This window comes from Rhinolophus ferrumequinum, chromosome 4 (genome assembly GCF_004115265.2).
Source record: "Rhinolophus ferrumequinum isolate MPI-CBG mRhiFer1 chromosome 4, mRhiFer1_v1.p, whole genome shotgun sequence".
NCBI lineage: Eukaryota > Metazoa > Chordata > Mammalia > Chiroptera > Rhinolophidae > Rhinolophus > Rhinolophus ferrumequinum.
The window spans coordinates 12,813,130-12,835,245 of NC_046287.1; the positions used below are offsets into that span (position 1 = coordinate 12,813,130).

The 22,116-nt window shown below is 34.7% G+C and overlaps 1 protein-coding gene across 4 annotated transcripts in view; it reads left to right on the forward strand.

The window, feature by feature from the left end:
• Nucleotides 1–22,116, forward strand: part of PCDH17 (protocadherin 17) — a 94,687-nt gene that overhangs the window by 60,870 nt on the left and 11,701 nt on the right. For 3 of the 4 annotated variants that reach the window (XM_033104816.1, XM_033104814.1, XM_033104815.1), the window contains one exon: nucleotides 14,469–14,552. The exons of the other annotated variant lie outside the window; for it this stretch is intronic. In XM_033104816.1, coding sequence (XP_032960707.1) covers nucleotides 14,469–14,552 — 84 coding nt within the window. The remainder of the gene's footprint in view (nucleotides 1–14,468; nucleotides 14,553–22,116) is intronic. 4 annotated transcript variants of the gene reach the window in all.

Sequence of the window (22,116 nt, forward strand, 5' to 3'; positions counted from 1 at the left end):
GGGGAAGGAAGGGAAAAGTTTGTTTCTAAAGGTAAATTATGTCTTCAGGGAAAATTGTATTTAGTCAATTATTTCAATGAAAGGGGATAAAATATATTGTGATGGAAAGAGAACTGATTCTGGGTGGTGAACACACAATATGAGATATAGATGATGTATTACAGAATTGTACACCTGAAATCTATGTAACTTTACTAACAATTGTCACCCCAATAAACTTTAATTAAAAAAGAAGAGAAAAGAAAACCAACCCATTTTTAAGTTATAGTCTGCTGATTATCATTTTACCCCCAAACCTAAGCTTTTCTGAAGTTAATTTTGCATACGAAAATTGGGTCAAATTGAAGAATTATGGACCAGTGTATGAAATACCTATCTATCATTTCCCAAGACTCTGCTTTGTATCTCACTTGTTACGTACACAATTAATGTCCTCTCAGATTTAAAAAAAAAAAAAAAAAATCTTTATAATGTAGATGTTATTCCCATATGACTACTCAAAAAGAAATTATTCAGCTTCATACTTGGACTTCAAGTCTACTCAGGGTATCTTCTTTCATGCAGAAGTAGACTATGAAGCAGGACACCTGGGTTCTGGTTTATTTTTGCCACTTGTCCCTTTAGCTATGGCTTTTAGGGTCCTCCTGATATCCAGAACTGATAACAACTTGCATGTAAGTCCGATCTTCTTTAGGGATGAAGTTCAAGTGTATTGATATATGTGAATGAAGTGTGTAAACTCTATAACTCCATTCATATGTGATATTATTATAACAGTTATCCTGAACAAGAAATAGGAATACATGGTTAATCTTTATTATATTTTTCACTATTACTTTGATTTGCAAAACCAGTTACTTTTAATTTTCCACATACAACCTTTTATGAAAGTACTATCTTGATTCTAAAATGTAAAAAGAAACTGCAGATGATACAAAATTATTTAAATCTTCAGTTTTAGATAGCCAAATTTTTCTTATTTTATAAAGCTTTAAAAAAGTGGATTTACAATTTCGTACAAACTAATTGTATTTAACCCTAACATTTTGAGAAAGAAAACCACATTAAATAAATAGAGAAACCTATTACAATAGAATATCAGTAGAAAATGTCAATGTTACTTCAAATAGATTATTTTAAGAAAGGAAAATACTGATATATAGTTTTTTTGGAAACAAAAGAAAATAAGGGAAATAATTGGATTGTTTTTAAATACCTTAGAATTCATTCTATGCACTGTTATTTTAAACTGTATCCAGCAAAATATAGTACATATTTCAAAGCACTAATAAGATTATAATTTGTTTTTATCATTTACACTGTATAGAGGAAGTTAGTGCTTTGTTTTTTTAAAGCAAGGTATAAGCTTTTTCACTTTTTGAGTATTAACAATAGATTAGAAAGAAATTGTAAAATGAAATTCACAGTGAGGAAAAACATTTTTTCTTCGAAATGGCAGTGAAACTGCTGAAATTTTTTGTCTGTGTTAGTAGAAGAAAGGAGTCAAATAAGTCGAATATGAAAGGAGGCATTGCTTTCATGTACTTAAATTCCTTCCACAACTACATCAATTGATACTCTCAACAAACTGCTAATTGCCCACTTGATTTGTTTTAAATAATTCTTTATTTGGAGGGATTTTTGAAGTAGACTTGAAGAAATCATTAGGAAATAGTTGCATGCAGTGAAATCATTTGTTGGGTTTTCTTTTGTTGTTGTTGTTGTTTAATCCTTTATTTATTTGTTATTAAAACTTTACTTTTTTAGAAACATCACTTGCTTTTCTTATGGGAGGCGATCCATCTTTTATGGAGACAATCTTCTATTCATTTCGGCACCTGCTTAAGTCTTCCAATGTCCCTCTCTCCATTGAGCTGCGTGTGCTTGTTTTCATTAAGTGAAAACCCCATGAATTCAGGCTGGTTTTTTACTCTTCTTAGTCCTTCATGGCTGCACAGAATAGTTCTTATTTATTCATAAAATAAAATGGTTTTTATGCATATTAGCCATGTTGCAGAACAGCAATTTAGCAGATTTCTGCATGAATGTTTCGTGCTAGAAATCTAAGATGACTTTCTTTATTCCTGAAGAGATATTAGTTTCTTTTAGTCCATCCTTTTAGATTTATATTACTATGTCTCACATCCACTATATACAACTCATAGAAAAAAGATAGAAAAAAAAAAAAAAAGAATGCGGAGGTCTTGCCAAATAAGCAAAATAGGGAAAATGATGTTAAAAAGGAAACTGTCTCTTATACCCAAAATGTATAGCTGTGTTACCATGTAATCTAATATTTAGATTCTATTATACGACATTTTTACCAAAAGTGAACTATGAACCGCATGTTACCAAATCATACTGCTTGGATAAGACTATCTTATATACTCTGGATATAGAGTCAAAAGTCAAACATTCTAGAACTTTTTTTTTTTTTTTAAGATCATAGACTAATAATGATATAAAACAGTCTGTATGTTTACCATCCTCATCCTATGGCTCAAAACAAAAGTTTTGTGTTTTTTTTAAGGCTACAAAGTAATTGGAAAGGAGGTCGGAAACAGAACCAAAACTCAAAGTGTGACACAGTTCACATTAAATACATTTAAGTCATCTTTATTATATGAAATCAAATAGATCACAGTTCTACTTTGGGTTTCCATTATTCTTTCTATTATGCTCAAATATACTTTGGTTTCCCAGACACACTTCACTGTCATCCATAGGTAACCATAGGTAACCCTCCATAGCAATGAAGTATCTAGATTCATCGGCACTGAGCACCCATAGCCTTGATGAAGCAGTAATGTGTATATTTTGGTGTAACAGGATACAGAGATGTCATCAAGTAAGATTTTTTACTTAGGCCTGATACATTTTGTGGTGTTACAGACCTATAAAATGTTTTGAATTGATTGCATTTCTTCATATAAATATGGAAAGAATATGTAGAGGGATACATATAGACGGAAGAGAGGGTTTTTTTGTTTCATTTAGCTTTTTTTTTTTTAAATAGCATATGATTTTTCATTTATATGCTTATTTTAAGTACTATTACTGGGAGATACTCATGGGAAGGAACTTCTCTTGTTGACCTGATAGAGAAACTAAAGCTACAGAGCAAATACATGCATAGAGAGACAGTTCTGAAGTAAAGTCAGGGTTCAAATACTGGTCTTCAGTGGTTTGTGAAAATCATCCTGCTGTCTTTTAATCTTCCTGAGACACAGAGGCCGATGATAGAAATTGGACAATTATTCCTGCTTATGTGACTGAAAATGCCTAATAGCAGCATATTGTGTTTTTCACACTTTCAATTCCTAATTTTGAGCATTACCTAGTGAAATTCATTTACCTATTTTACAGAAGTCGTTGAATGATGTAAACCTCCTTCCCCCCGCCCTCAAAAAATGTTCCAACATGTTGTTTCTTATTCTGAAGTGGATTCAGCTTTCATTCAGGTCACAGAGATATAATAATCAGTGATGTTGCCTCGTAGGATGGCCATGAACAAAGCCGGCTTTCAGAGCTCAAGAACTTAAATGAGCAGTCACCTTCACGTTAGGTAGCATGCATTTATGAGGAAAAAAAATAAAGAGAAACAAGATCTTTGGCACCTTGTGGAAAATCAGAACAAAATACCAGCTAACCATTTTATGTCAACAATTGAAAGAAGAAAAGAGTTAGAAAAGTCTTGACATCTTTTGTCCCCCACTCTGATTCAGTTCTATGTAAACAAGAGCTCCATCTTGGCAACTGTTTAGCTCAAGGCATAGATTTGAAGCATTAGAGATAGAGGCAGATTTATTAGATTAACTGTCGCTGGGATCTTTTATAGTGTCCTAGATAATTACTAGCCATGGTAAATCCGAATGGTTTCGGCTTGTGTTATTAGAATGTGTGCATTCCCTTGTAGGCATTGATGTGTCAAAAGAGGTATTAAAAGGTCTACATTTAGTTGTTTCTGTTTTTAAAGTGCATGTGTGTGTGAGCGCATGTGTGTGTGTGTGTGTGTGTGTGTGTGTGTGTATAATAATTCGTATCTCTGATTTTTTTCTTCCCCAAATTAAAAAAAGGGTGAAAGTTCCTTTCTGTTAATTTCCTGAATTTTAAAGAAACTATTCTCTCAGCTATCTATCTAATTTTAATTATTGATCTGTCATCCTTTGATTACTCAAGTGAAAACCACCAGAATCCCTTCATTAAATTTGCACATTATATTTCTCCCTTCTGTTTTGTATGATTAATTCACATTGTCTCTTTGCATACTTGTGTTTTCATTCTGGATCTAATGCTCTTTTGGCCTTATTTTATTTTTATGTCTTGTTCTTTACTAGCTGCATTATCTATTAGATTTTTGCAAAGTATGTTTTTATTACTAATTTTCATAACTCTTAAATTGGTTTAAAGGTTTTTCATTAGCTTAATATTTTGCATGGAATTCCCTAACATGCTTCTGTTTTTCTTCATGGTGGTGCCTATTGTTTCTCACAAAAGCAGTAAAGATATTCTACTGCATTTTTCTATGTACATAGATGAAACATCTTTTAATTCAATTAATAAATACACAATTGCTATTCAGTTTTAATGGATAAAAATTCGTATTATTTTGTAGAAAAGAAAGTTTTTTTAAGACTATTGGTCCCAAATGACATATTTGTTTTATTTTTAAATGATCTTTTTAGAACAAATCAAAGGATGCTAAACTTGATATTTCTTTACTTTTTGGGTAGGTTGTCATGTCATGGTTTACTCAGAAAAATCTGTTTACACCTGTCGTTCAGGCATAATTGTCAGCAGTGGCCCTTATCACTTTTAGAAATACCTTTGTTTGAACAATACACTGTGTGATCATCCAATTATGGGTAACTACAACCTAACAACATAAAAAAGAAACACATATAGAGACATGTAGTGTGGGAATAGAACTGTACCTGAGATCAGGAGCATAATTTTTGTTTTCCTATTAACTACTCTGGAGCTCAATTTTCTTAGTTTATTATGCAACAAAGACATTCTATTGCACGATCTTTAAACTTTCCTTCATTCCTAACATGTAAATTGCAACACACAGTTACATCACCTTTGAGATTCAAACTACACAAAGATTGTTTATGCATATAAGCAATACGGTGTTTCCTCAAAAATAAGACCTAGCCAGACAATCGGCTCTAATGAGTCTTTTGGAGCAAAAATTAATATAAGACCTGGTATTATATTATATTAATTATATTATATTATATTATACTACATTATATTATATAAGTCCAGATGTTATATTATTGTAAAATAAGACATTATTTTATAGTAAGGTCTATATAAGTATTATTTTAAGACTTATAGTAAAATAAAGTCTTATTTTGCTATAGTTATAAATAGGTGCACAATAGTTGCAAGGAAAAAAGTTTAGCTAGATATACCTGATTTAAGAGATGATGTGAATATCTGCTTATCTGAATATCTGAGTGAATATTTACCTTCTTTGGTTTGGCATTTTATTGATTTTGTCCAAGTACCTTTAGAAAAATATAAAATAAATTCATTCATGTAACTATCATTCTGTATCTGAGCAGTGAGTCAGGCCCATGAAAACCTGAACTAGACTAAGGAAAGTTGAGGCCGAGCAATTCTGAAACTAGGGTTCTTTCCACAATCTCCAATTGCGAGTTAAGTAACATGTCCTTTTTTGTGTCACTATTTCTTTGAATGTCAATAAACCATATGTAAACAATGAATAGAAGGCTAAACTAATTATTCTCATTATTCTTTTCCAGTATTAAGAGCTGGTGGAAAAACAATTGTTGAAAATGGAATTTAGTTTATTAAAAAATCAAAGAAAGACAAAAGCTAACATCACTTTTCAGAGTTTATCAAATTACCTTCTAACAGTATTACTGTATCTCTTTCGCTTCCCTGATTTTTGTTACATAAAGTGTAGAAGTGGAGGTGGAAAATAAACTGTAGGGTAGACATTGGAATGCGTTCTAACCTCTAATCTTGTTTGTGGTTTGCATGTGGCCCAAGTCACATCCCGTGACTTTCCTGGCATTTCTCAAGTTTTTCCACTAAAGGACCCCTAATAGCAGAGGATAGTAAAACATAGTTATGAGTCTTCTAACAAGTGCTAGACAATACCCGTAATTTTGCTTTCTTTTTTATAATACTATTTGTTTTAAGAGAAGGAATGATTTAAATCATTTCCCATTTAGTATTTTCATTCTCCAGGAGATCGTGTCTTACCTATTTTTGGCTTTGTGTATCTTGAACACAATTCCTGTTAGAGAAGCATCGAAATAGATCATCAAAGGCTCTGGAATTCTGATTCCATTCATGGAAAAAAAAAATGCCCTAGAGGGAAAGAGTAGTGTATGTATGACCTTGTAACCTAAACTGTAAATTAATACTACCCCCAAAAGATTTTCTGTGTTACTCATTATAGGCTTAAGTTTGCGGTGAGAAACATACTGAGCATATTAAAAATAAGAGCAACAACAAGAATGTTTTGCTCTAAAACAGTCCCAAAATGAATGGTTCTCACTTGCAAAAAACTCTGCATGCAAACTGGGTTTGTGTCCAGATCGTATTGTATGTAGTTCCTTAACTTCCCATTTCTGCTCTAGTGTTAGAACCTAATGGCAGACTTCACTGCGTGGTTTTCAGGACCCGTTCTAAGTACTTTGCATGCGTGTGCTGACTTAGTCCCACAACGGCCCTGTGAGGCCAACCCCATCTTGCAGACGAGGAAGTGGATGAATATAGAAGCGAAGCAGTTGGACCTACAACACATCTAGTGAGGCTTAAAATCCGGCTATAGGGTGTGCCAGACTCAGTCTTGCCTTTCCCCAATGTTCTACCTGCCTAACGTTATTGATGTTTATAAGAATCGGGCTTTAGAGAATTCAAATGTCAACACCCCAGATGGAGCAGGTGGCTCAAGTCGAAGCATGCTAACGTGTGTCTTCTCGCTCGCCTGCGCCGTTGTGTGCTCTCAGAGCCCCGAGAGAGCTCGCAGTGTTATATGCAGCTGCATGGAGCGAGGCCGGCCGTGTCTGCCTCATAACTGACCCACATACACAGAAGCACCCCCTCCCTTCCTCATTGTCTTGGATGCGTTCTGAACCCCTGCTGCTTCCTGTGCCTTCCACAAGTGTGGGAAGGAAACAGCTATTAGAAGCAGGCACAGGGAGGGGTGCGGGCAGGCTCCCACCTGCCACTGGCCTTTCTGTTTCTTTGCAAAACGTGTGTGTGTGTGTGAGTGTGTGGGTGGGTGGGTGTAACTGCACATTTGTGTGCTCTGCCTTAATTGCGTTTTTATATCACCAGTTTACTTTTCTTAAAATTGCACAAATGAGACAGTTAACTAGTTTTGGAAATGTTCCCTTTTTTTTTTTTTTTTGTAAAGACATGGATTCTTTGGCCAAGAAGTTCATTAAAAAAGTTCATAAAAGGTTCCTTATTTTTCTCGAAGTTTTGGGAAAATTATGAGTTCATTGAATCATATGAATTTAGATGTAGTTTGATCACCTTACTTTCATGCTTGTATGCATAGCATACAACAGCTATAAATAGCTTGGCATAAAAGGAAGATTTTTTGAGGGAGGAAATGTCTTTAGGTAACTTGGGAGGTTAGTAAACTTATGGGGGTGGGGGTTAATAAGTCAAAATGATATTTCCTAAATGGAAAAAATAAAGGAGGTCTAATAAAGTGAGGGACGGGAGAAAGACTTAAGTGGGGGAAATATAAAGAAGGGAGAGGAAAGGAGATTGGAGTAAAACAAGCTCCTATTTCATGTATCTATGAAGATACATAGAAACACTTCTGTGTACGGAAGGAGGGAACCAGCTCAGTCCTTCTACTTCCTCTATTATTGTTCCCTGTGAGTAGGACTTCAAATTAAATCCAGAGTTGGTATTCTTAGTAGGATAGTCAGCCACCCTAAAAGTGTAGCAGGTTTTTATAAACTAAACAAAGAATCTACTATGACTTTTAAAGTATAATAAAGTACATTTTGCATTTCCAAACTCAGAATAATGAATACAGTTTTAGAACATAACTCTTGTGTAATTGTGATACATGTATAAGTTTGGTATTTTCAATTGCATGGACCACTAGTGATGTTTGTTTTCTGTTATACTAAGAATGTTGGCTCACCTTTTTCTTTTTACTGTTGTTGTTATTATTATTGAAAGAGGTAAATTCACAGAAAAATAATGTAAGATTCATTTCTGACTTAGTTGGATGTTTTATTATTTTTAGATACCTGTCCTCTGATTTCAAGACTAAAATGAATGAGAATTCAGTTATATATGTCTGTAATCTCTGAAATTTAATCACAACCTGGCTTGTACCTGTCAGTGTGCCATTTTGTTTTGACATCAAAATAATGTAGATTAAATGAGTTCCCCTTCTCTGTAGCCATCTTCAAGGATAATGATGATTACATGGCTTATTATGTCTTCATGACTTTTTGGTAAGCATTACAGATTACAAAATCTGCTCATTAAAGCAGTTTAGTAGTCAGCAGAAATTTTGTATAAAACCCAACATGTATTGAACATTTTTCCCTTTGATTATAGTTCTGATAATATAAGTCAGTTTTTAGCATCTAACTTTGCATTATTTTTCTGGGTCAGCACAATGATTGTGAACTAAATATCAAGAAAAAATAATTAAATAGCTGTTCCCTATTGTAAAGCCTGGCTTGGTGACTCAAATTCCCTGTCAAAGAAACCTAAGATGCAGGCATGGTACCCAGAAAACATTATTTGAAAGAAAGGGATGGAGTAATTTACTGTGCTACAATAAAGCATGCATTGATTTTTCATTTAAATAAATTGAAATAACGTGGCAGGAAGATTCTACTGTGAACAATATAACAGTACAAGAGGTATTTTCTTGCATTTGTGTGTAAGACACTAATGTCAGTTTTTACACACTGTTAGATTGAATGACTTTGAGAGACATACAAGTTGGATAGATTGATTCTTAGGCTTTGCACTTCCAAAAGTCACTTGAATGCTCTGTAAGTAACATATATAGAGATGTATATATAATACATATATAAAGTGTAGCTTTTTTTTTTTCATTCCTAGGTAGTTTCACAACAGGCTAGTTGTGAGATTTGACTCAATTTCTTTTCAGAGCTACTTGATATTTAGTCTTCTCCGCTCCCACAGCATTTATTTTCTTTTATTAAGTAGAGTGCTGCAATAAACTGAATGTTTGTGTTCTCCCCAAATTCCTATGTTGAAACCTAACCCCCAGTGTGATGGTATGAGGAGGTGGGGCCTGGGGGAAGTGATTGCATCAGAAAAGTGGAGCCCTCGTGAGTAGGATTAGTGCCTTCACGGAGGGCTCCGTTCACCACGTGAGGACACAGGGAAAAGGGAGCCTTCTGTGAACCAGGAGGTAGGTCCTCCGCAGGCACAGTCTGCAGGTGCCTTGCCCTTGGACTTTTCCTCAGCCTCCAGAGCTGTGACAAGTAAATGTCTGTTGTTTATAAGCACCCAGTCTCTGATAGTTCGCTGTAGCAGCCCACGTGGACTAATACAAGCGTCTTACCAAAAAAAGATGATTTATTAGTAATATATCAGCACATAAAGTCCAAAAGAAACTCTGTGTGTAGGGGTGGGTGTGTGTGTGTGTGTGTGTGTGTACTAAAGTAACTTAAAAAGAAATGCCTTTGGTAATAAGGAATATAACTATTGCTAATATGCAGTATTTTAAGATGGAATTGAGCATCATATTTCTTAAAGGAAATATATAAAATAAAATAAAAAATGTAGGCAAATGTGTCCCAATAAATGTACATAAAGTGAATGTTTTAATATTTGTGCATTCATTCCATCCCAAAGTGGAAACATTTATTAATATCTGCTGCTGAGTATCTATGGACTTGAATCATCTATACATCCTATCCATAGTAAGTTTCTGACTAACAACATGCAGTTATTTGAAGCCATATTTACAAATATGGAGATATGTTTTCTCTTCACAAAAGGCTATTATTGCATTGTTAACGCAAATGCCCACGGCCGTATGTGCACACACCTACAGTTACACATTTGAGTCAATCAACAGCCTATGAGTATACATGAAAATGTTAAGCTAAGTTGCGATGCAGATATTACTAAAAACATGATTTATATGTGAAAATGAAAAGTAGTCCAAAGAGAAAAGAAGTTTAGAGCATAAGCACAAAGAGCTATTAATTTGCAGGTATTTTAAGAAAGTTTCCTAAGTATTTGGTAAGATTTGGAATGATCTCTGTCTCTGTCTCTGTCACACACACACACACACACACACACACATATTTCCTGGATGATTTCCGTTGAGTCTGTACTCAGCAGCATCAATTTTACTGGCATATGACTTTATCCCTATGCTACGTGTAGTTTATTGATGAATCATAATATAGAAGACAACATTTTAATTTAATCACCTCAATCTTGTTTTCCTTTTCTAGAATCTACTTTTGTAATTCGCCCCATTGTCACTCATGACAGTCATGTTTTGCTCTCTGGGTCTTTTATATGTCAAAGCTTCTTTTTTGATTGTTAGACTGCTAGGGCTGCTGTCACAAAATCCTATCAACTGGGTGGCTAAAAACACCAGAAATGTGTTATCTGGAGGTCTGGGGACTAGAAGACCAAAAGCAAGGCAGCAGCAAGGCCATGTTCTCTCCGGCTCCAGAAAAAGGCCCCTTCCGTATCCTTCCGAGCTCCTGGTGGTTGCGGCTGATTGCTGGACACATCACCCCCATTTCAGCCTTCATCGTCACGTGATGTTCTCCTCATTTGTCTCTGTGTCTTTAGTTTCCCTTCTTATCAGGACATCAGTCACTGGATTGGACCCATCCTAATAGTAACTTAAGTGACTTCATCTTAAGTAATTATGTCTGCAAAGAACCATTTCCAAGTTATTAGGTGAGTGCAAAAATAATTGTGGGTTAAAAGGTTAGAACATTGCAAACACCACAATTATTTTTGCACCCACCTAATAAATAATGCTCTGAGTTTCTGGGAGGACATAAATTTTAAAGGGGTACCTTTCAACCCAGTCTACCCTCTGGACCCCCAAATTCACATCCATCCTATTTACAAAATGGATTCACCCCCCTCCCAAGTCATCGAAATGTCCTAATTCTTTCCAGCATAAATTCTAAGTCCCAAATCTCATCTAAATGTTAACTCAAAAAGCCCCAAATTCCAGTACCTAAAATCAGGTGTGAGTGAGTCTGTGGGTATGGTCCATCTTAGGGCACCATCCCCCTCCTTCCACAGACCTATCAAACTAGAGAACAAATGACCCACTCCCAAAATACAGGGGTGCAGCCAGCGTAGGGTAGATACTCTCATTCTAAAAAGGAGAAAATAGATGGAATAAAGGTGTTGCTAGTCTAAAGGAAGCTGGCAATGCAGCAGGGCAAATTTCATTAGGTTTCAAGGCTGGAGAATAATTATGTGTGTCACCCTATCCTTTAAGTCCGCTTGACCCTCTGGGGCAGTAACCTTCCCTTCCTGGTCCCTGTATCTGTGCGAAGGAGTCATTTTTCCACATTCCATCTCATTTCTGTCCCTTTCCATCCATGTTTGCAGTGTTTCTGCTAGTATAAAATTCTCAGTAACTTTGTCTTCTGTGGGTGGTGAGGGGTTCTGCCCAGTAGACAAGAGTACCCTCCATAGATCCTTCCTGGATAACCCCATCTCTAATCCTGACTTCTCTAGAGATGGTTGATTGGATCTCCAGATCACGCATCCAATCTCTATAGCAAATGACTCTCCGGCCCCACCTTATCTTTGTCACAGCATGCTTACTAGATAGGCAGAAAATTTTCCAAATCAGTGCTAGTTCCCTTTTTGCTTAAAAGTTTGTTCCTCAACTAATCTCTTCCCTCTCACATTGCACTGTAACCAGCAAGAAGAAAACAGGCTGCAACTATCACACTTTGCTTGCAAATCTCTTCAGCTAAGTATCCAAGTTCATCACTGAGAATTTCTACCTTCCACCCAACAATTTGGCCACATTTCCTGCTACTTCATAAAAAGGATGGCCTCCCAGTGTCCAATAATGCGTCCACTTGAGACCTCACGAGAAGCACTTTTAATATTCACATTTCTATCTACTTTCTGTCCATGATGATATAGCCATATATGAATTCTCTGCGATGATGGAAGTTTTCCCCACAGCTCTCCTCATTCTTTCTGAGATCTCAGCAGAATCACCCCTAATGTCCATATATCTTCCAATAATCTGCTCAAGGCAATCTAGGCTTTTTTAAAATCATGCATCTCAAAACTCCTCCAGCTCATTCCCATTGCCCAATTCCAAAGTCACTGCCACATTTGTAGGTATTTGTTACAGTAGCATTTCACTTCCAGGTACCAAAATCAGTACTGGTTTCCTAGAGCTGCCTTAATGACATACCATCAACTGAGTGGCTTAAAATAATAGAAATTTATACTCTTCCAGTTCTGGAAGCTAGAAGTTCAAAATCAAGGTATCAGCAGGTCCATGCTCTCTCATGGGTCTAGGAGAAACAGGGTGCATTTTTTCTTGTCTCTAACCAGTTGCTGTGGCTGCCAGCAATCCCAAACCTAGACACTGCACTCTGCTTTCATTTTCATGTCGCACTCTCCCTGTGGAACTCCCTCTGTTTACCCTTCTTAAAAGGACACCAGATTTTGGATTAGGGCCTCCTTGAATCCAATATGACTTCATTTTGAGTAATTCCGTCTGCATCTTATTTTCAAAAAGATCATATTCTGATATTACAGGTGGACAGGAATATTGGGGCAGAGAATATCAATCCCATGCATAGCCTGTACTGTTTTTTCTGCAATTTGGTGAGATATTGCAAAATATAAAATTTTTTTTTATTTTATATTTTATATAAAAAAATATTTTTTATTTTTTTGAATAAAGGAGTTCTATACTTTATGTGACTCTGGTTATATTATTGAAAAAATATAGGACATTTTGAACATATCTAAAGTATTTTAGGTATTGATTACTGAGTTTGGATTATTATCAAGAAAATGTAAAGTGCCTTTTGCATGGTAAAATGGTCAGTGGATAGGACATTTTTCTATTTCTGGTAAGACTGAAAATCTAACAATGGTGTCAAATGCAAAAAAAGACAAATGAGTCCAGTAAGAAAATAATAAATGAAAGTTGTAGACTATAAACTGCTCTCATCTTTGACGAGAGCTAGACTGTCTCTTCAGAATTTTGAATTGAATATAGTAACAAGATGGCTTGCAGATTAATTATTTTCCTTCCGCTAAGTAAATATTCTGTATATTCTCTACTCTCTTTACTGTGTTAAATATCACAAAAGGCATCACTTGAACATGTGTATGAGGCAGATTTATTTTCAGGTTTTTCCATCTGTTGTGGGAATATACTTTAAGAATAAGAGAGAAATACACAAAAATTAAACATGAAGACAGAGGAAAAAAGAAAAAAAATGGAAAGAAACATCTGTAGGCCGACAGTGTGGAAAAAATGCTTGAGCTGCCTGTTATTAACTAAGCAACCTGTTTTACATTGAAATCCTGCATAATTACATTCCAGGGGAGGAGCTAACAACAGATGTTGAAGAAAGCTTGATAATAAGAAAGTGAGACTATTTGAAATATAAAGCTACTTTTGCTCACCGACAGCCATTTTTTTTTTTTTGGCAGCAATTTTAGGCAGCAATCAATTTCATATATTTACTGCACATTTCAGTAACGTTAATGCAAAAAAATGTTCTTTTTTTAAGTCTAAGAAATTGATCAATTATACACATCTATAATACATCTAAGCTAGAAGTTAATAAAAAGAAAAACAAAAAACACAAAATGTAGCATTTCCTTAATTTCGTATTACATAAATGTTTTATGTTGGGTTAAAAAAAGAGTAGAAATTGTTACAGAAATGTATATATTTCTCATTAATAAAATCAATACACATTTAAAAATTGAAGTTTCTAGGTGATTGAGTAAAAAACTAAATTACAAATGGTCTGTTGTTCCAGACAATATACAGTGTGTAACTAACATTAAGATGTAGTACAATTATTTATTAAAGCTTTATTCTCTAGGGATATTAAGCAATAGACAGTTTGCCACTTTAATTTTGGTTTACATCTACCTACTATTGCAGAAAAGTCTTTATTTTATTTATGATAAATGAATCCATCATCATCATAAAAGTATTTTTTCCAACTGACCGAGGCATTCTTTTAATTACTTTACTGTTTCTCTCTCATCTAAACTGAAATACTCCAGTAAGTTTTTGTCCAGTAAGACTAAGTCTTATGTATATCTGGGGAAATACCAATGAGCTTATTTTTTTAGGGATTGATCAAGCTAAAGAATTTGAAAATAAATATTGAAATCAATTGAGTATTCATGAGTCAATTGGCCCTTTTTTCCCCACTTGGTTTTTCTATTTGTTAACTAAAAATATTTTATTTTTCAAGCATTCCCGACTTTGCTTTCCTTTGCTATCCTCACCCTACACACCATCACAAGTAGACTTCAGTCTGTTGATCTGCTTCCTCAAGGTGAGCAATTTCTTCATCTGCTAGCTTTCTTCTCTGTGATCTGAATTTTACTTGTTAGCTGATGGCACTCATAAGACTATACACACATAAATGGCTGTATATATGTATATATATATATATATATCTATGTGTGTATATATATATATATATATATATATATATATATATATATACAAGGTCCATGTGGAATTCGTAGGCTTTGTTTTTTTAAAGAAAAATAGTATAATGAATAAGTAATTTATTCTATGATATCTACACTGCTACTATTAGTATTTCAGGAAAAGCTGTGTAGTGTTAGGGGTTGAAAAGAGAGTCTAAATATTCTTTTACGTATATTGGGGCTTTTCATATTTTTTATTCTTAAGTAAGTTTAAGTGGCCCCATTCTTAATTATTTAATATTAAAAAAATTAAAACTCTACTACTCATAGTAATTTCACTTTGCAAATAGTGCAGGAAATGCTGGGGGAAAAAATTGATGGGATGGAGAGTAGGTTGGTACAGGCGAGGGGCCTGATTATTTTCCCTGCATGTTAGTTGTGGGTGGAAAGTACAACTGTCACAGCCCGAAGAACTCTGTTTAACATAAGAAACAGGGTCCCCAAATTCTTTCTGTTTCGACAGGCAATTATGCTCCATATTAGCTAAGTGTTATTCTGTGGAAATATATTAAAGGCTTCTTTACACATTACTTTGTAAAATCTTTACATATCGCCCTAATATAGATTCCTAAAGGCAGGACAGAGCCAAATTCATATAAATTGCAATAGCTAGTGAAGCTCAGTATTAAAATCCCCTGAACTCAATACATTTGGCCAATATATTTTAATCTCTAAGTATGCTCTGAATGAGACTCAGATACTCTGGGAAAACACATTGGAATTTGAAATAACGGGGTGGATTAAATGTAAAGCAGAAAGAAGTATCTATCTCAGGTGAAATTTTAGCTTGCTATATATTTTTCTATGTCTGGATAGTATACAGTCCAAGTCTTTGAGTCATTTGAATGCTTTAAAGAGATTTGTTTGGTTTCTGAGTAGTTCAAGCTCTACATAAGGGGAACAAGCCAGTGGAGAAAATGATTGTATCAGTCTGTTGCTGTGCTTGAAAAATATGCATGTGTAGTAATCTGACAATCGCTGTTACAATTATTTGTGTTGCTTTACTCATGTTCGGGGTGAGGGGTGTGAAGGAAAGAAGAGGTTGAATTATTTTCTGTATGGAAATGAATGGAAATTGAAGAGTATATACAAGCAAAGGCTTTAAAATAATGTTAGACTTAAGAAAGTTATACTTGTTAGTGATTTTGGAGGGTGTTTCAGTAGCATGTTAGTAGATTTGGGAGGGTGAGATAGAAAGTTTAACATGTGTACATGGACACACACACACATACTCACACACAGATCCATATAAAATCTTCCTTGTAACCCTTAAATAGTTGTGAGTTCACATTCATTAAATTATAATCAGCTCGGAAAAAGAGTTATTTTTTTAATCTCGTAACAGTTAAGTTCAAGGATAACATTTATACCAATAAAACATTTTAGCTTTTAGCATGTAAATTTCTTAACATTATTTTTTCTTGAAAATCTCTCTTTTGATCTGACATCCATTTTCTCCGCACGTGCACATGTATGTCCCATGGTACGTGCATGTTCACACCTGTGCTTTACCATGGCCATCTAGCAACTTGAAACGCAAAGCTATCTGGGAACTGTGACTCAGCATCAGGAAACGGGAAGCTGCAGTTAGGCGGATTAGGCCTTGATTTTGTATCTACTAAATGGTTCTAGAAGATTTTTGCCCTTAGGCAAGGCTCCTTCCATTCATTTCCATCTGGTATAGGAATATGTGTTTTCATCATGTGTACAAAGGGTATGTATGTACGTCAGGATATGCATGCTTGGTTTTTAGTTGTATTTCTCTGTTGATAGTTATCTGACGTATTGAAAGTTATAATTTCAAAACTTATACTTTCTTCAAAGTATCAAGAGAGTGAAGCTTGTGAATATTTTCCATTAACATATATGCTATAATAAAACTCTTGAATTTAAAACTCAGTTACCAAAATTTACTGAGTGTAATCTTTTTCTTTGATTATTATTATACTAGAATTATTACACATATAGTCATTTATGTGTATGTTACAAAATAATCAGAATAACTATATTTTTGTTTAAATTACTATTACTTCCCAAATATGATTCATACAGCCCTTATGCTTAAGGATAATAAGTAGGGTAATGACTTACATATGTTAGACGATGTACTTTTTAAATAAATGCTTAATTTTACAACAAATCATTTATATTTGTAATTTGATACAAAATTAGCTGCAGACACATATGTTTTTAGTAATAAAACAACCATAGCCAATAGATAGGAAGTTTTTGTTTTCCAAATAGTTCTAAATTAATAATTTTTCCATTTTGCAGTGATACTACAATGACTGTGTTTGCAATAATATTAGCTAGGTAACTTTATTTTGTGATCTATGTATATTTTTATCAATTCAACGAAAACACATCAAAATAAGTACTTTACTAGAAATGTGCCAAATCAAGTAGTTAAATTTCATTCTATTTCTATAGAATGAATTTTGGATTTTAATGCTAGATAATTTCAGTTCAAGGAATACACTCATCTGAACCTAAAAAATTAATCACCTAATAATTTAAGTTAAGAGTGACACTTTCTCAAATTCAAATTGTTCTCTCCTTTGGACAGACACTTGGTGATCCCACCTATGTGTCACAGGTTCTACATTCTCCAATTGATTCGAGTCCTACAACATTCTAAAGGAATGTTAGAGTTCAGTTAGAAGATTGCTGCCAGTTTCCTAAAGGTTACTAAGCGATTTGCTTTGAAAGAAAGGGTACAAATTTGACTGGTTAGAATTTAAGTTTATTTTTTTCTTTCATGATAGATTTGCCTAAATTATTTCTTTGTACCGGATGGTGGAGGGCTGTGAACACCAAACTGAGTAGGTCAGGTTATAACCGTTTTCAGTAATGACCATGGAAATTGTCAAACTATTCCAAAATGACTTCGGCATCATGAAGGATGCCAAGAAGGATGCACTTCTTTCCAAGATTGAGCGTGCCGATTTTTAAATGGAAAGAAAACTCAAATATGCTGTACCTGAATTAAGAAAGATGGTCTCAGTGAATTCTCTCCGTGAGGTCAATATGAATTTCCTTTTAGGTTAGATTTGAGACTAAGTCTGAAAGTGAAATAAATTCTCCTCTATTTATATTTATTTTCCTGTTATTATTACTCACAGGCAATGCACTTCACTTTCATTGTTTGTTCTTTGCTCTGGGAATGGTTGGTTATCAATTAAATCACAGAAAGTACTAAGATAAGAAAGTATTTAAAACACCACCGTGTACACTTTTTGATGTTTACACTGCATTACGTATGGATAGGCTTTCAGATTCCTTAAAAACATATTTTTTGCCTTTGCTGTGATTCCAGGATAGCCTTCTCCAATTGCTTTTTGACCCTCAGTTTGATTACATAGCATGGTGATCTAAAGGGCTAATCTCCTGTCTTCCTAAAGATGAGTTTCCTGATCTCTGTTCCCAATTTCTTCATCGCTTCACTGTGTTTTAATGATGGCAAAGTATTAAAGCTGTTACTAGAAAAATGGTTTGTCATTGCCAGTAAAACCCATTACAAGAAACACTTCTGTGTATTTACTCTAGAACATGGATATTGAGTGTATTGATTTTGCTTAAATTTTCATTCTTGGGATGACCCAATCATACAGGATAAGAAAAGTGTGCTTCCTATAAACATACAGCACACTAAAGGTAATACCGTAATGGTTTTTGAGAAGTAATTTCAAAAACAGGCTTTATTTAAAATGTCAGTTATCTTTCCTTTCCTACTCTTCCTATATTTTAAAACTCTCTATAAGAATAATAATAGCAACAATAGTGGTCGTATTAGCAGCTTGGTGGTAGGAGTTGTTTCAGTAAGATCACTGACAAATTGTTGAGGTTCAAACTGACTTTATTCTAAAGCTTTGTTTGGGTCACTATCAATTTTAACAGTTCTCTCAGAAAAAAACCTCATTTCACAAGAGGCATTTTTGGAAAAATACATATTTGTTATAATTTGTGTGTGTGTGTGCAGAAGCATTGAGGACATTTAGCTACAGTTTATTTTTTAAATTGTAATATGAATAGTTTTTGTAGGAATCATTTATGGACAGGTAGTTTCATGTGTATTTCTCATTCCTTTAACTCTTAAAAAATGTCTTTTGTATTACTTCTTTCTTTAAAAACATTATATTTTTAAAAATTACTGATCCGAGCAAGGCACCCATCTGTTCCTTGGAAGCATGTCCATCTAATTTAAGGTAACTTAATTGAAACTTCACATCTATCTCTAGAGTAGAGTTCTATGAATTTAATTAATAGCTTTTGGAGATTAGAATGCCATTAAAATAGAAAAATGTTAAAGCCTTTTTTTAAAAATCCATCTTTTGTGACACCCAAATCCTATTGGCAGGTAGATTACTAACTAATAAGCAGGGGAGGATTAGTTGCATCTGAGTTAACTCTGTTCACTGAGAATGCTAAAAAGGACACCTGAGTTTGTTTACCTGTCTCTAACAATCAAAAACAAACAAGTGCTAGAAATAAGATGAACAGTGGGATTTCAACTAGTAAATAGATATACATCCCAATAGAAGTCAGATAGCAGGCATGAGAGAAAAACATGAAAAAGACTATCTTGCTTGCTTTTTTGCAAAGAGTTTGGCTTACTAGGCATGTTTTCATTGACCTTCCTTACAGGATCACTACTTTGCCAGGAGGATGACTTGAATTTTAGATGTATTCATCATGTCATCAAAAATAGTGTCATTAACAGAAATGAGGTTAGCTTACACAGACAATAAAAGCATAAGGAAAACATCTTCTCTAAAGATGAAGAATATCTTTTTAAAGATTTAAATAGTCTTGGGTCTGAAATTCACAGAATGAAGTTGCTAGAATTTTAAATTTGTCCTTGTAAACCAAACATCTTTTACTAACTGTTGCATGCCAGAGCATAGGTTTCTCACTGCATATAAATCAAGTTCTTTTGGAAGCTGCATTAACCCTTTCAAGACTCTAAAATTACAGGGATTTATTAATTAATTCATCTGTTGATGACAACTGCCAGATAAAGTGTGAGATATAGAGGCAGCTAACTTATAACAAAAGAGAGCAACTGACACATTTGACAATAATGCAGTAGAATCAAAAAAAGGACGAAAGGAGAATCTTAGAAGAGAAGAAAGAAACCTATAGATGCTGAGGTGTAGTTTTTCAAGATACTATTTTCATAATTTAAAATTATAAAGAGGTGATTATTTAAATATAGACTTTAATTTTAATAATAGTGTGGTTTAAAAAATTCCCTAAGGGAAAAATATTCTGATCTCCATGTTTCAGGTAGATAGATAGATAGATAGAGATATAGATATATAGATACATAGATAGATTTATACACACACACACACACAAACACACACACATACAGAGGGTGCCAAAAAAAAATGTATACACATTTTAAGAAAGGAAAAAGCTGTATTAAAATTGTAATACTCAATATATACCAAAAGCGACAGATACACAAGTCATGTGTATACATATTTTTGGCACCCCCGGTATACATGACAACCAAGATTTATTTTTTTGAAATTGGTACCTTCAACAATAAATAGAGAACTATGGATTTTTATACAAACATAGTGTTTAACAGACAGATCTGATGTTACTTTAAATACTGTATATCTCATAGCAAAGGATAGCTTTTATGTACTTGTACTTCAAGAATCTTCTGAGACGTACAATGAACTGCTCAAATGCTTACATCAGTGCTCCATCGCCTACTGCATTGAATCTGGTCTTTTATTTAGAGCTTTTCCATTCTCTTTTAAGTCCTAGCCAATTTCCCCTACATTATTACTTTGCTTCTTGGCATTGTGACATAGGTCCTTTGACTTGTAAAGCTGGCATCCTACTACCTTGCGAAACGCACACTCCTGTGTGGTGACTGTTTCACTCTGCCATCCCTTCACCTGGATCACGCTCTTCCTGCTCTCCACTGTCAGACCATGCACCTCCTCTTGTACAAAACCTATTATTACATGCTACACTATTCTCAGTGTATCTGTTGTTTGACATTCATGCAGCATAATTCAGAATGTAATTGCTCATGTATTAGTCGCCCTATGCTTGTTTCAAACCTAGTTTCTAGTTTTCAATCCAAGTATAAACTCCTTGGTGAAGAGATGGAGTCTTCGAGACTGGAGAATTTTAGATACGGATGGATAGCCTTAGGTTCATATATTGCAAACCTTTATGTGATGCGATACCAATTCTGCCACATTCTGTTCAAAATGCTTTTCCTTGAGATTTCCTATCCGAGGCACAGAGTTAGTGTTTAATTCATTCTTATCTTATGAATTATTGAGCATAATGTCTTTGAACTAACTGCTGAACTACTCACATCTGCTGCTCCCACTGAGCTTGAGCCATCTTTACTCTGGTGGGGTATTTGGGCTGTACTGGTTTTCCTTGAGAGGCTCTATCAGAGTCCTTTTCTCAAAAACAAAACAAAAACTTGTTCCATTAGAACAGTATCGAGCTTCAGGGTACCTGTTAAGAAAAAGACGGCCCCATTTATCTGGACCTCCATGTCCCAGCATCTGTGGCTGCCCCAGGTGATGGCGACGCCTACAGGGTGGGGTTGGGGGAGGCGGGCGGCTAAATTTTGAATGTTAATCTCAGAGCGGTGTGCCATGGGACACAATTATAGTTGTGTCATAGATTCCCAAACCGTGGTTTAGATTCTCATTATTTTTTTTTGTCCTCCTGGTGCTGTCATGTCAAATTTCCTTATACCTTTTGCTTTCATTCCTTAACATAACTTTCTGTTTAATTGAAGTTTTCTTTATCTCAGAGCGTTATCTATATGCTATCAATGTATTTGCCAAAAAATTCACTTGGGACATGTTATTCTGTCCAGTGGGTCCCAAACACTGAAAACAACCCCTGAAGGTGTGCCGCTGTGCTGAACAGTAAGTGCAAACGCTCCAAGCACCCAAACACCCAGCTGCAATGGGATTCAGTTGAATATGCCATAGGAAAGTGGTTTCTGGTGTCTGAATGCAGCCGTGGCAATCCATTCAGAAGCATTTTTCGATGCAGGTGCTTGCTAGAGGATTAGTACTTTAAAGCTGCACAGTTTGACTATTTGATAAAATTATAATAACCTCCTCTTCAAAACGCGCTCTCCACCTATCAAAAGCAGATAGAATAATAGCATTTCACAACTGAGGTAAAATCTGGAAGCCAGACTGGCAGTGCAACCACCTGGAAATACATATGTTTCTCTCCTAGTACTTTTCTTATGTGAACTGTGTTTCTAAGTTCCGATTCTTGATGGCCAATTATTAGGAAAGAATTTAAGTTTCTGGAGTCCGGTACCTAGTGTTTCATCATTATATCACTGCCAACACATGAACAGACATCCTAATAAAATGAGGAAATGAGCATGTTGTAACA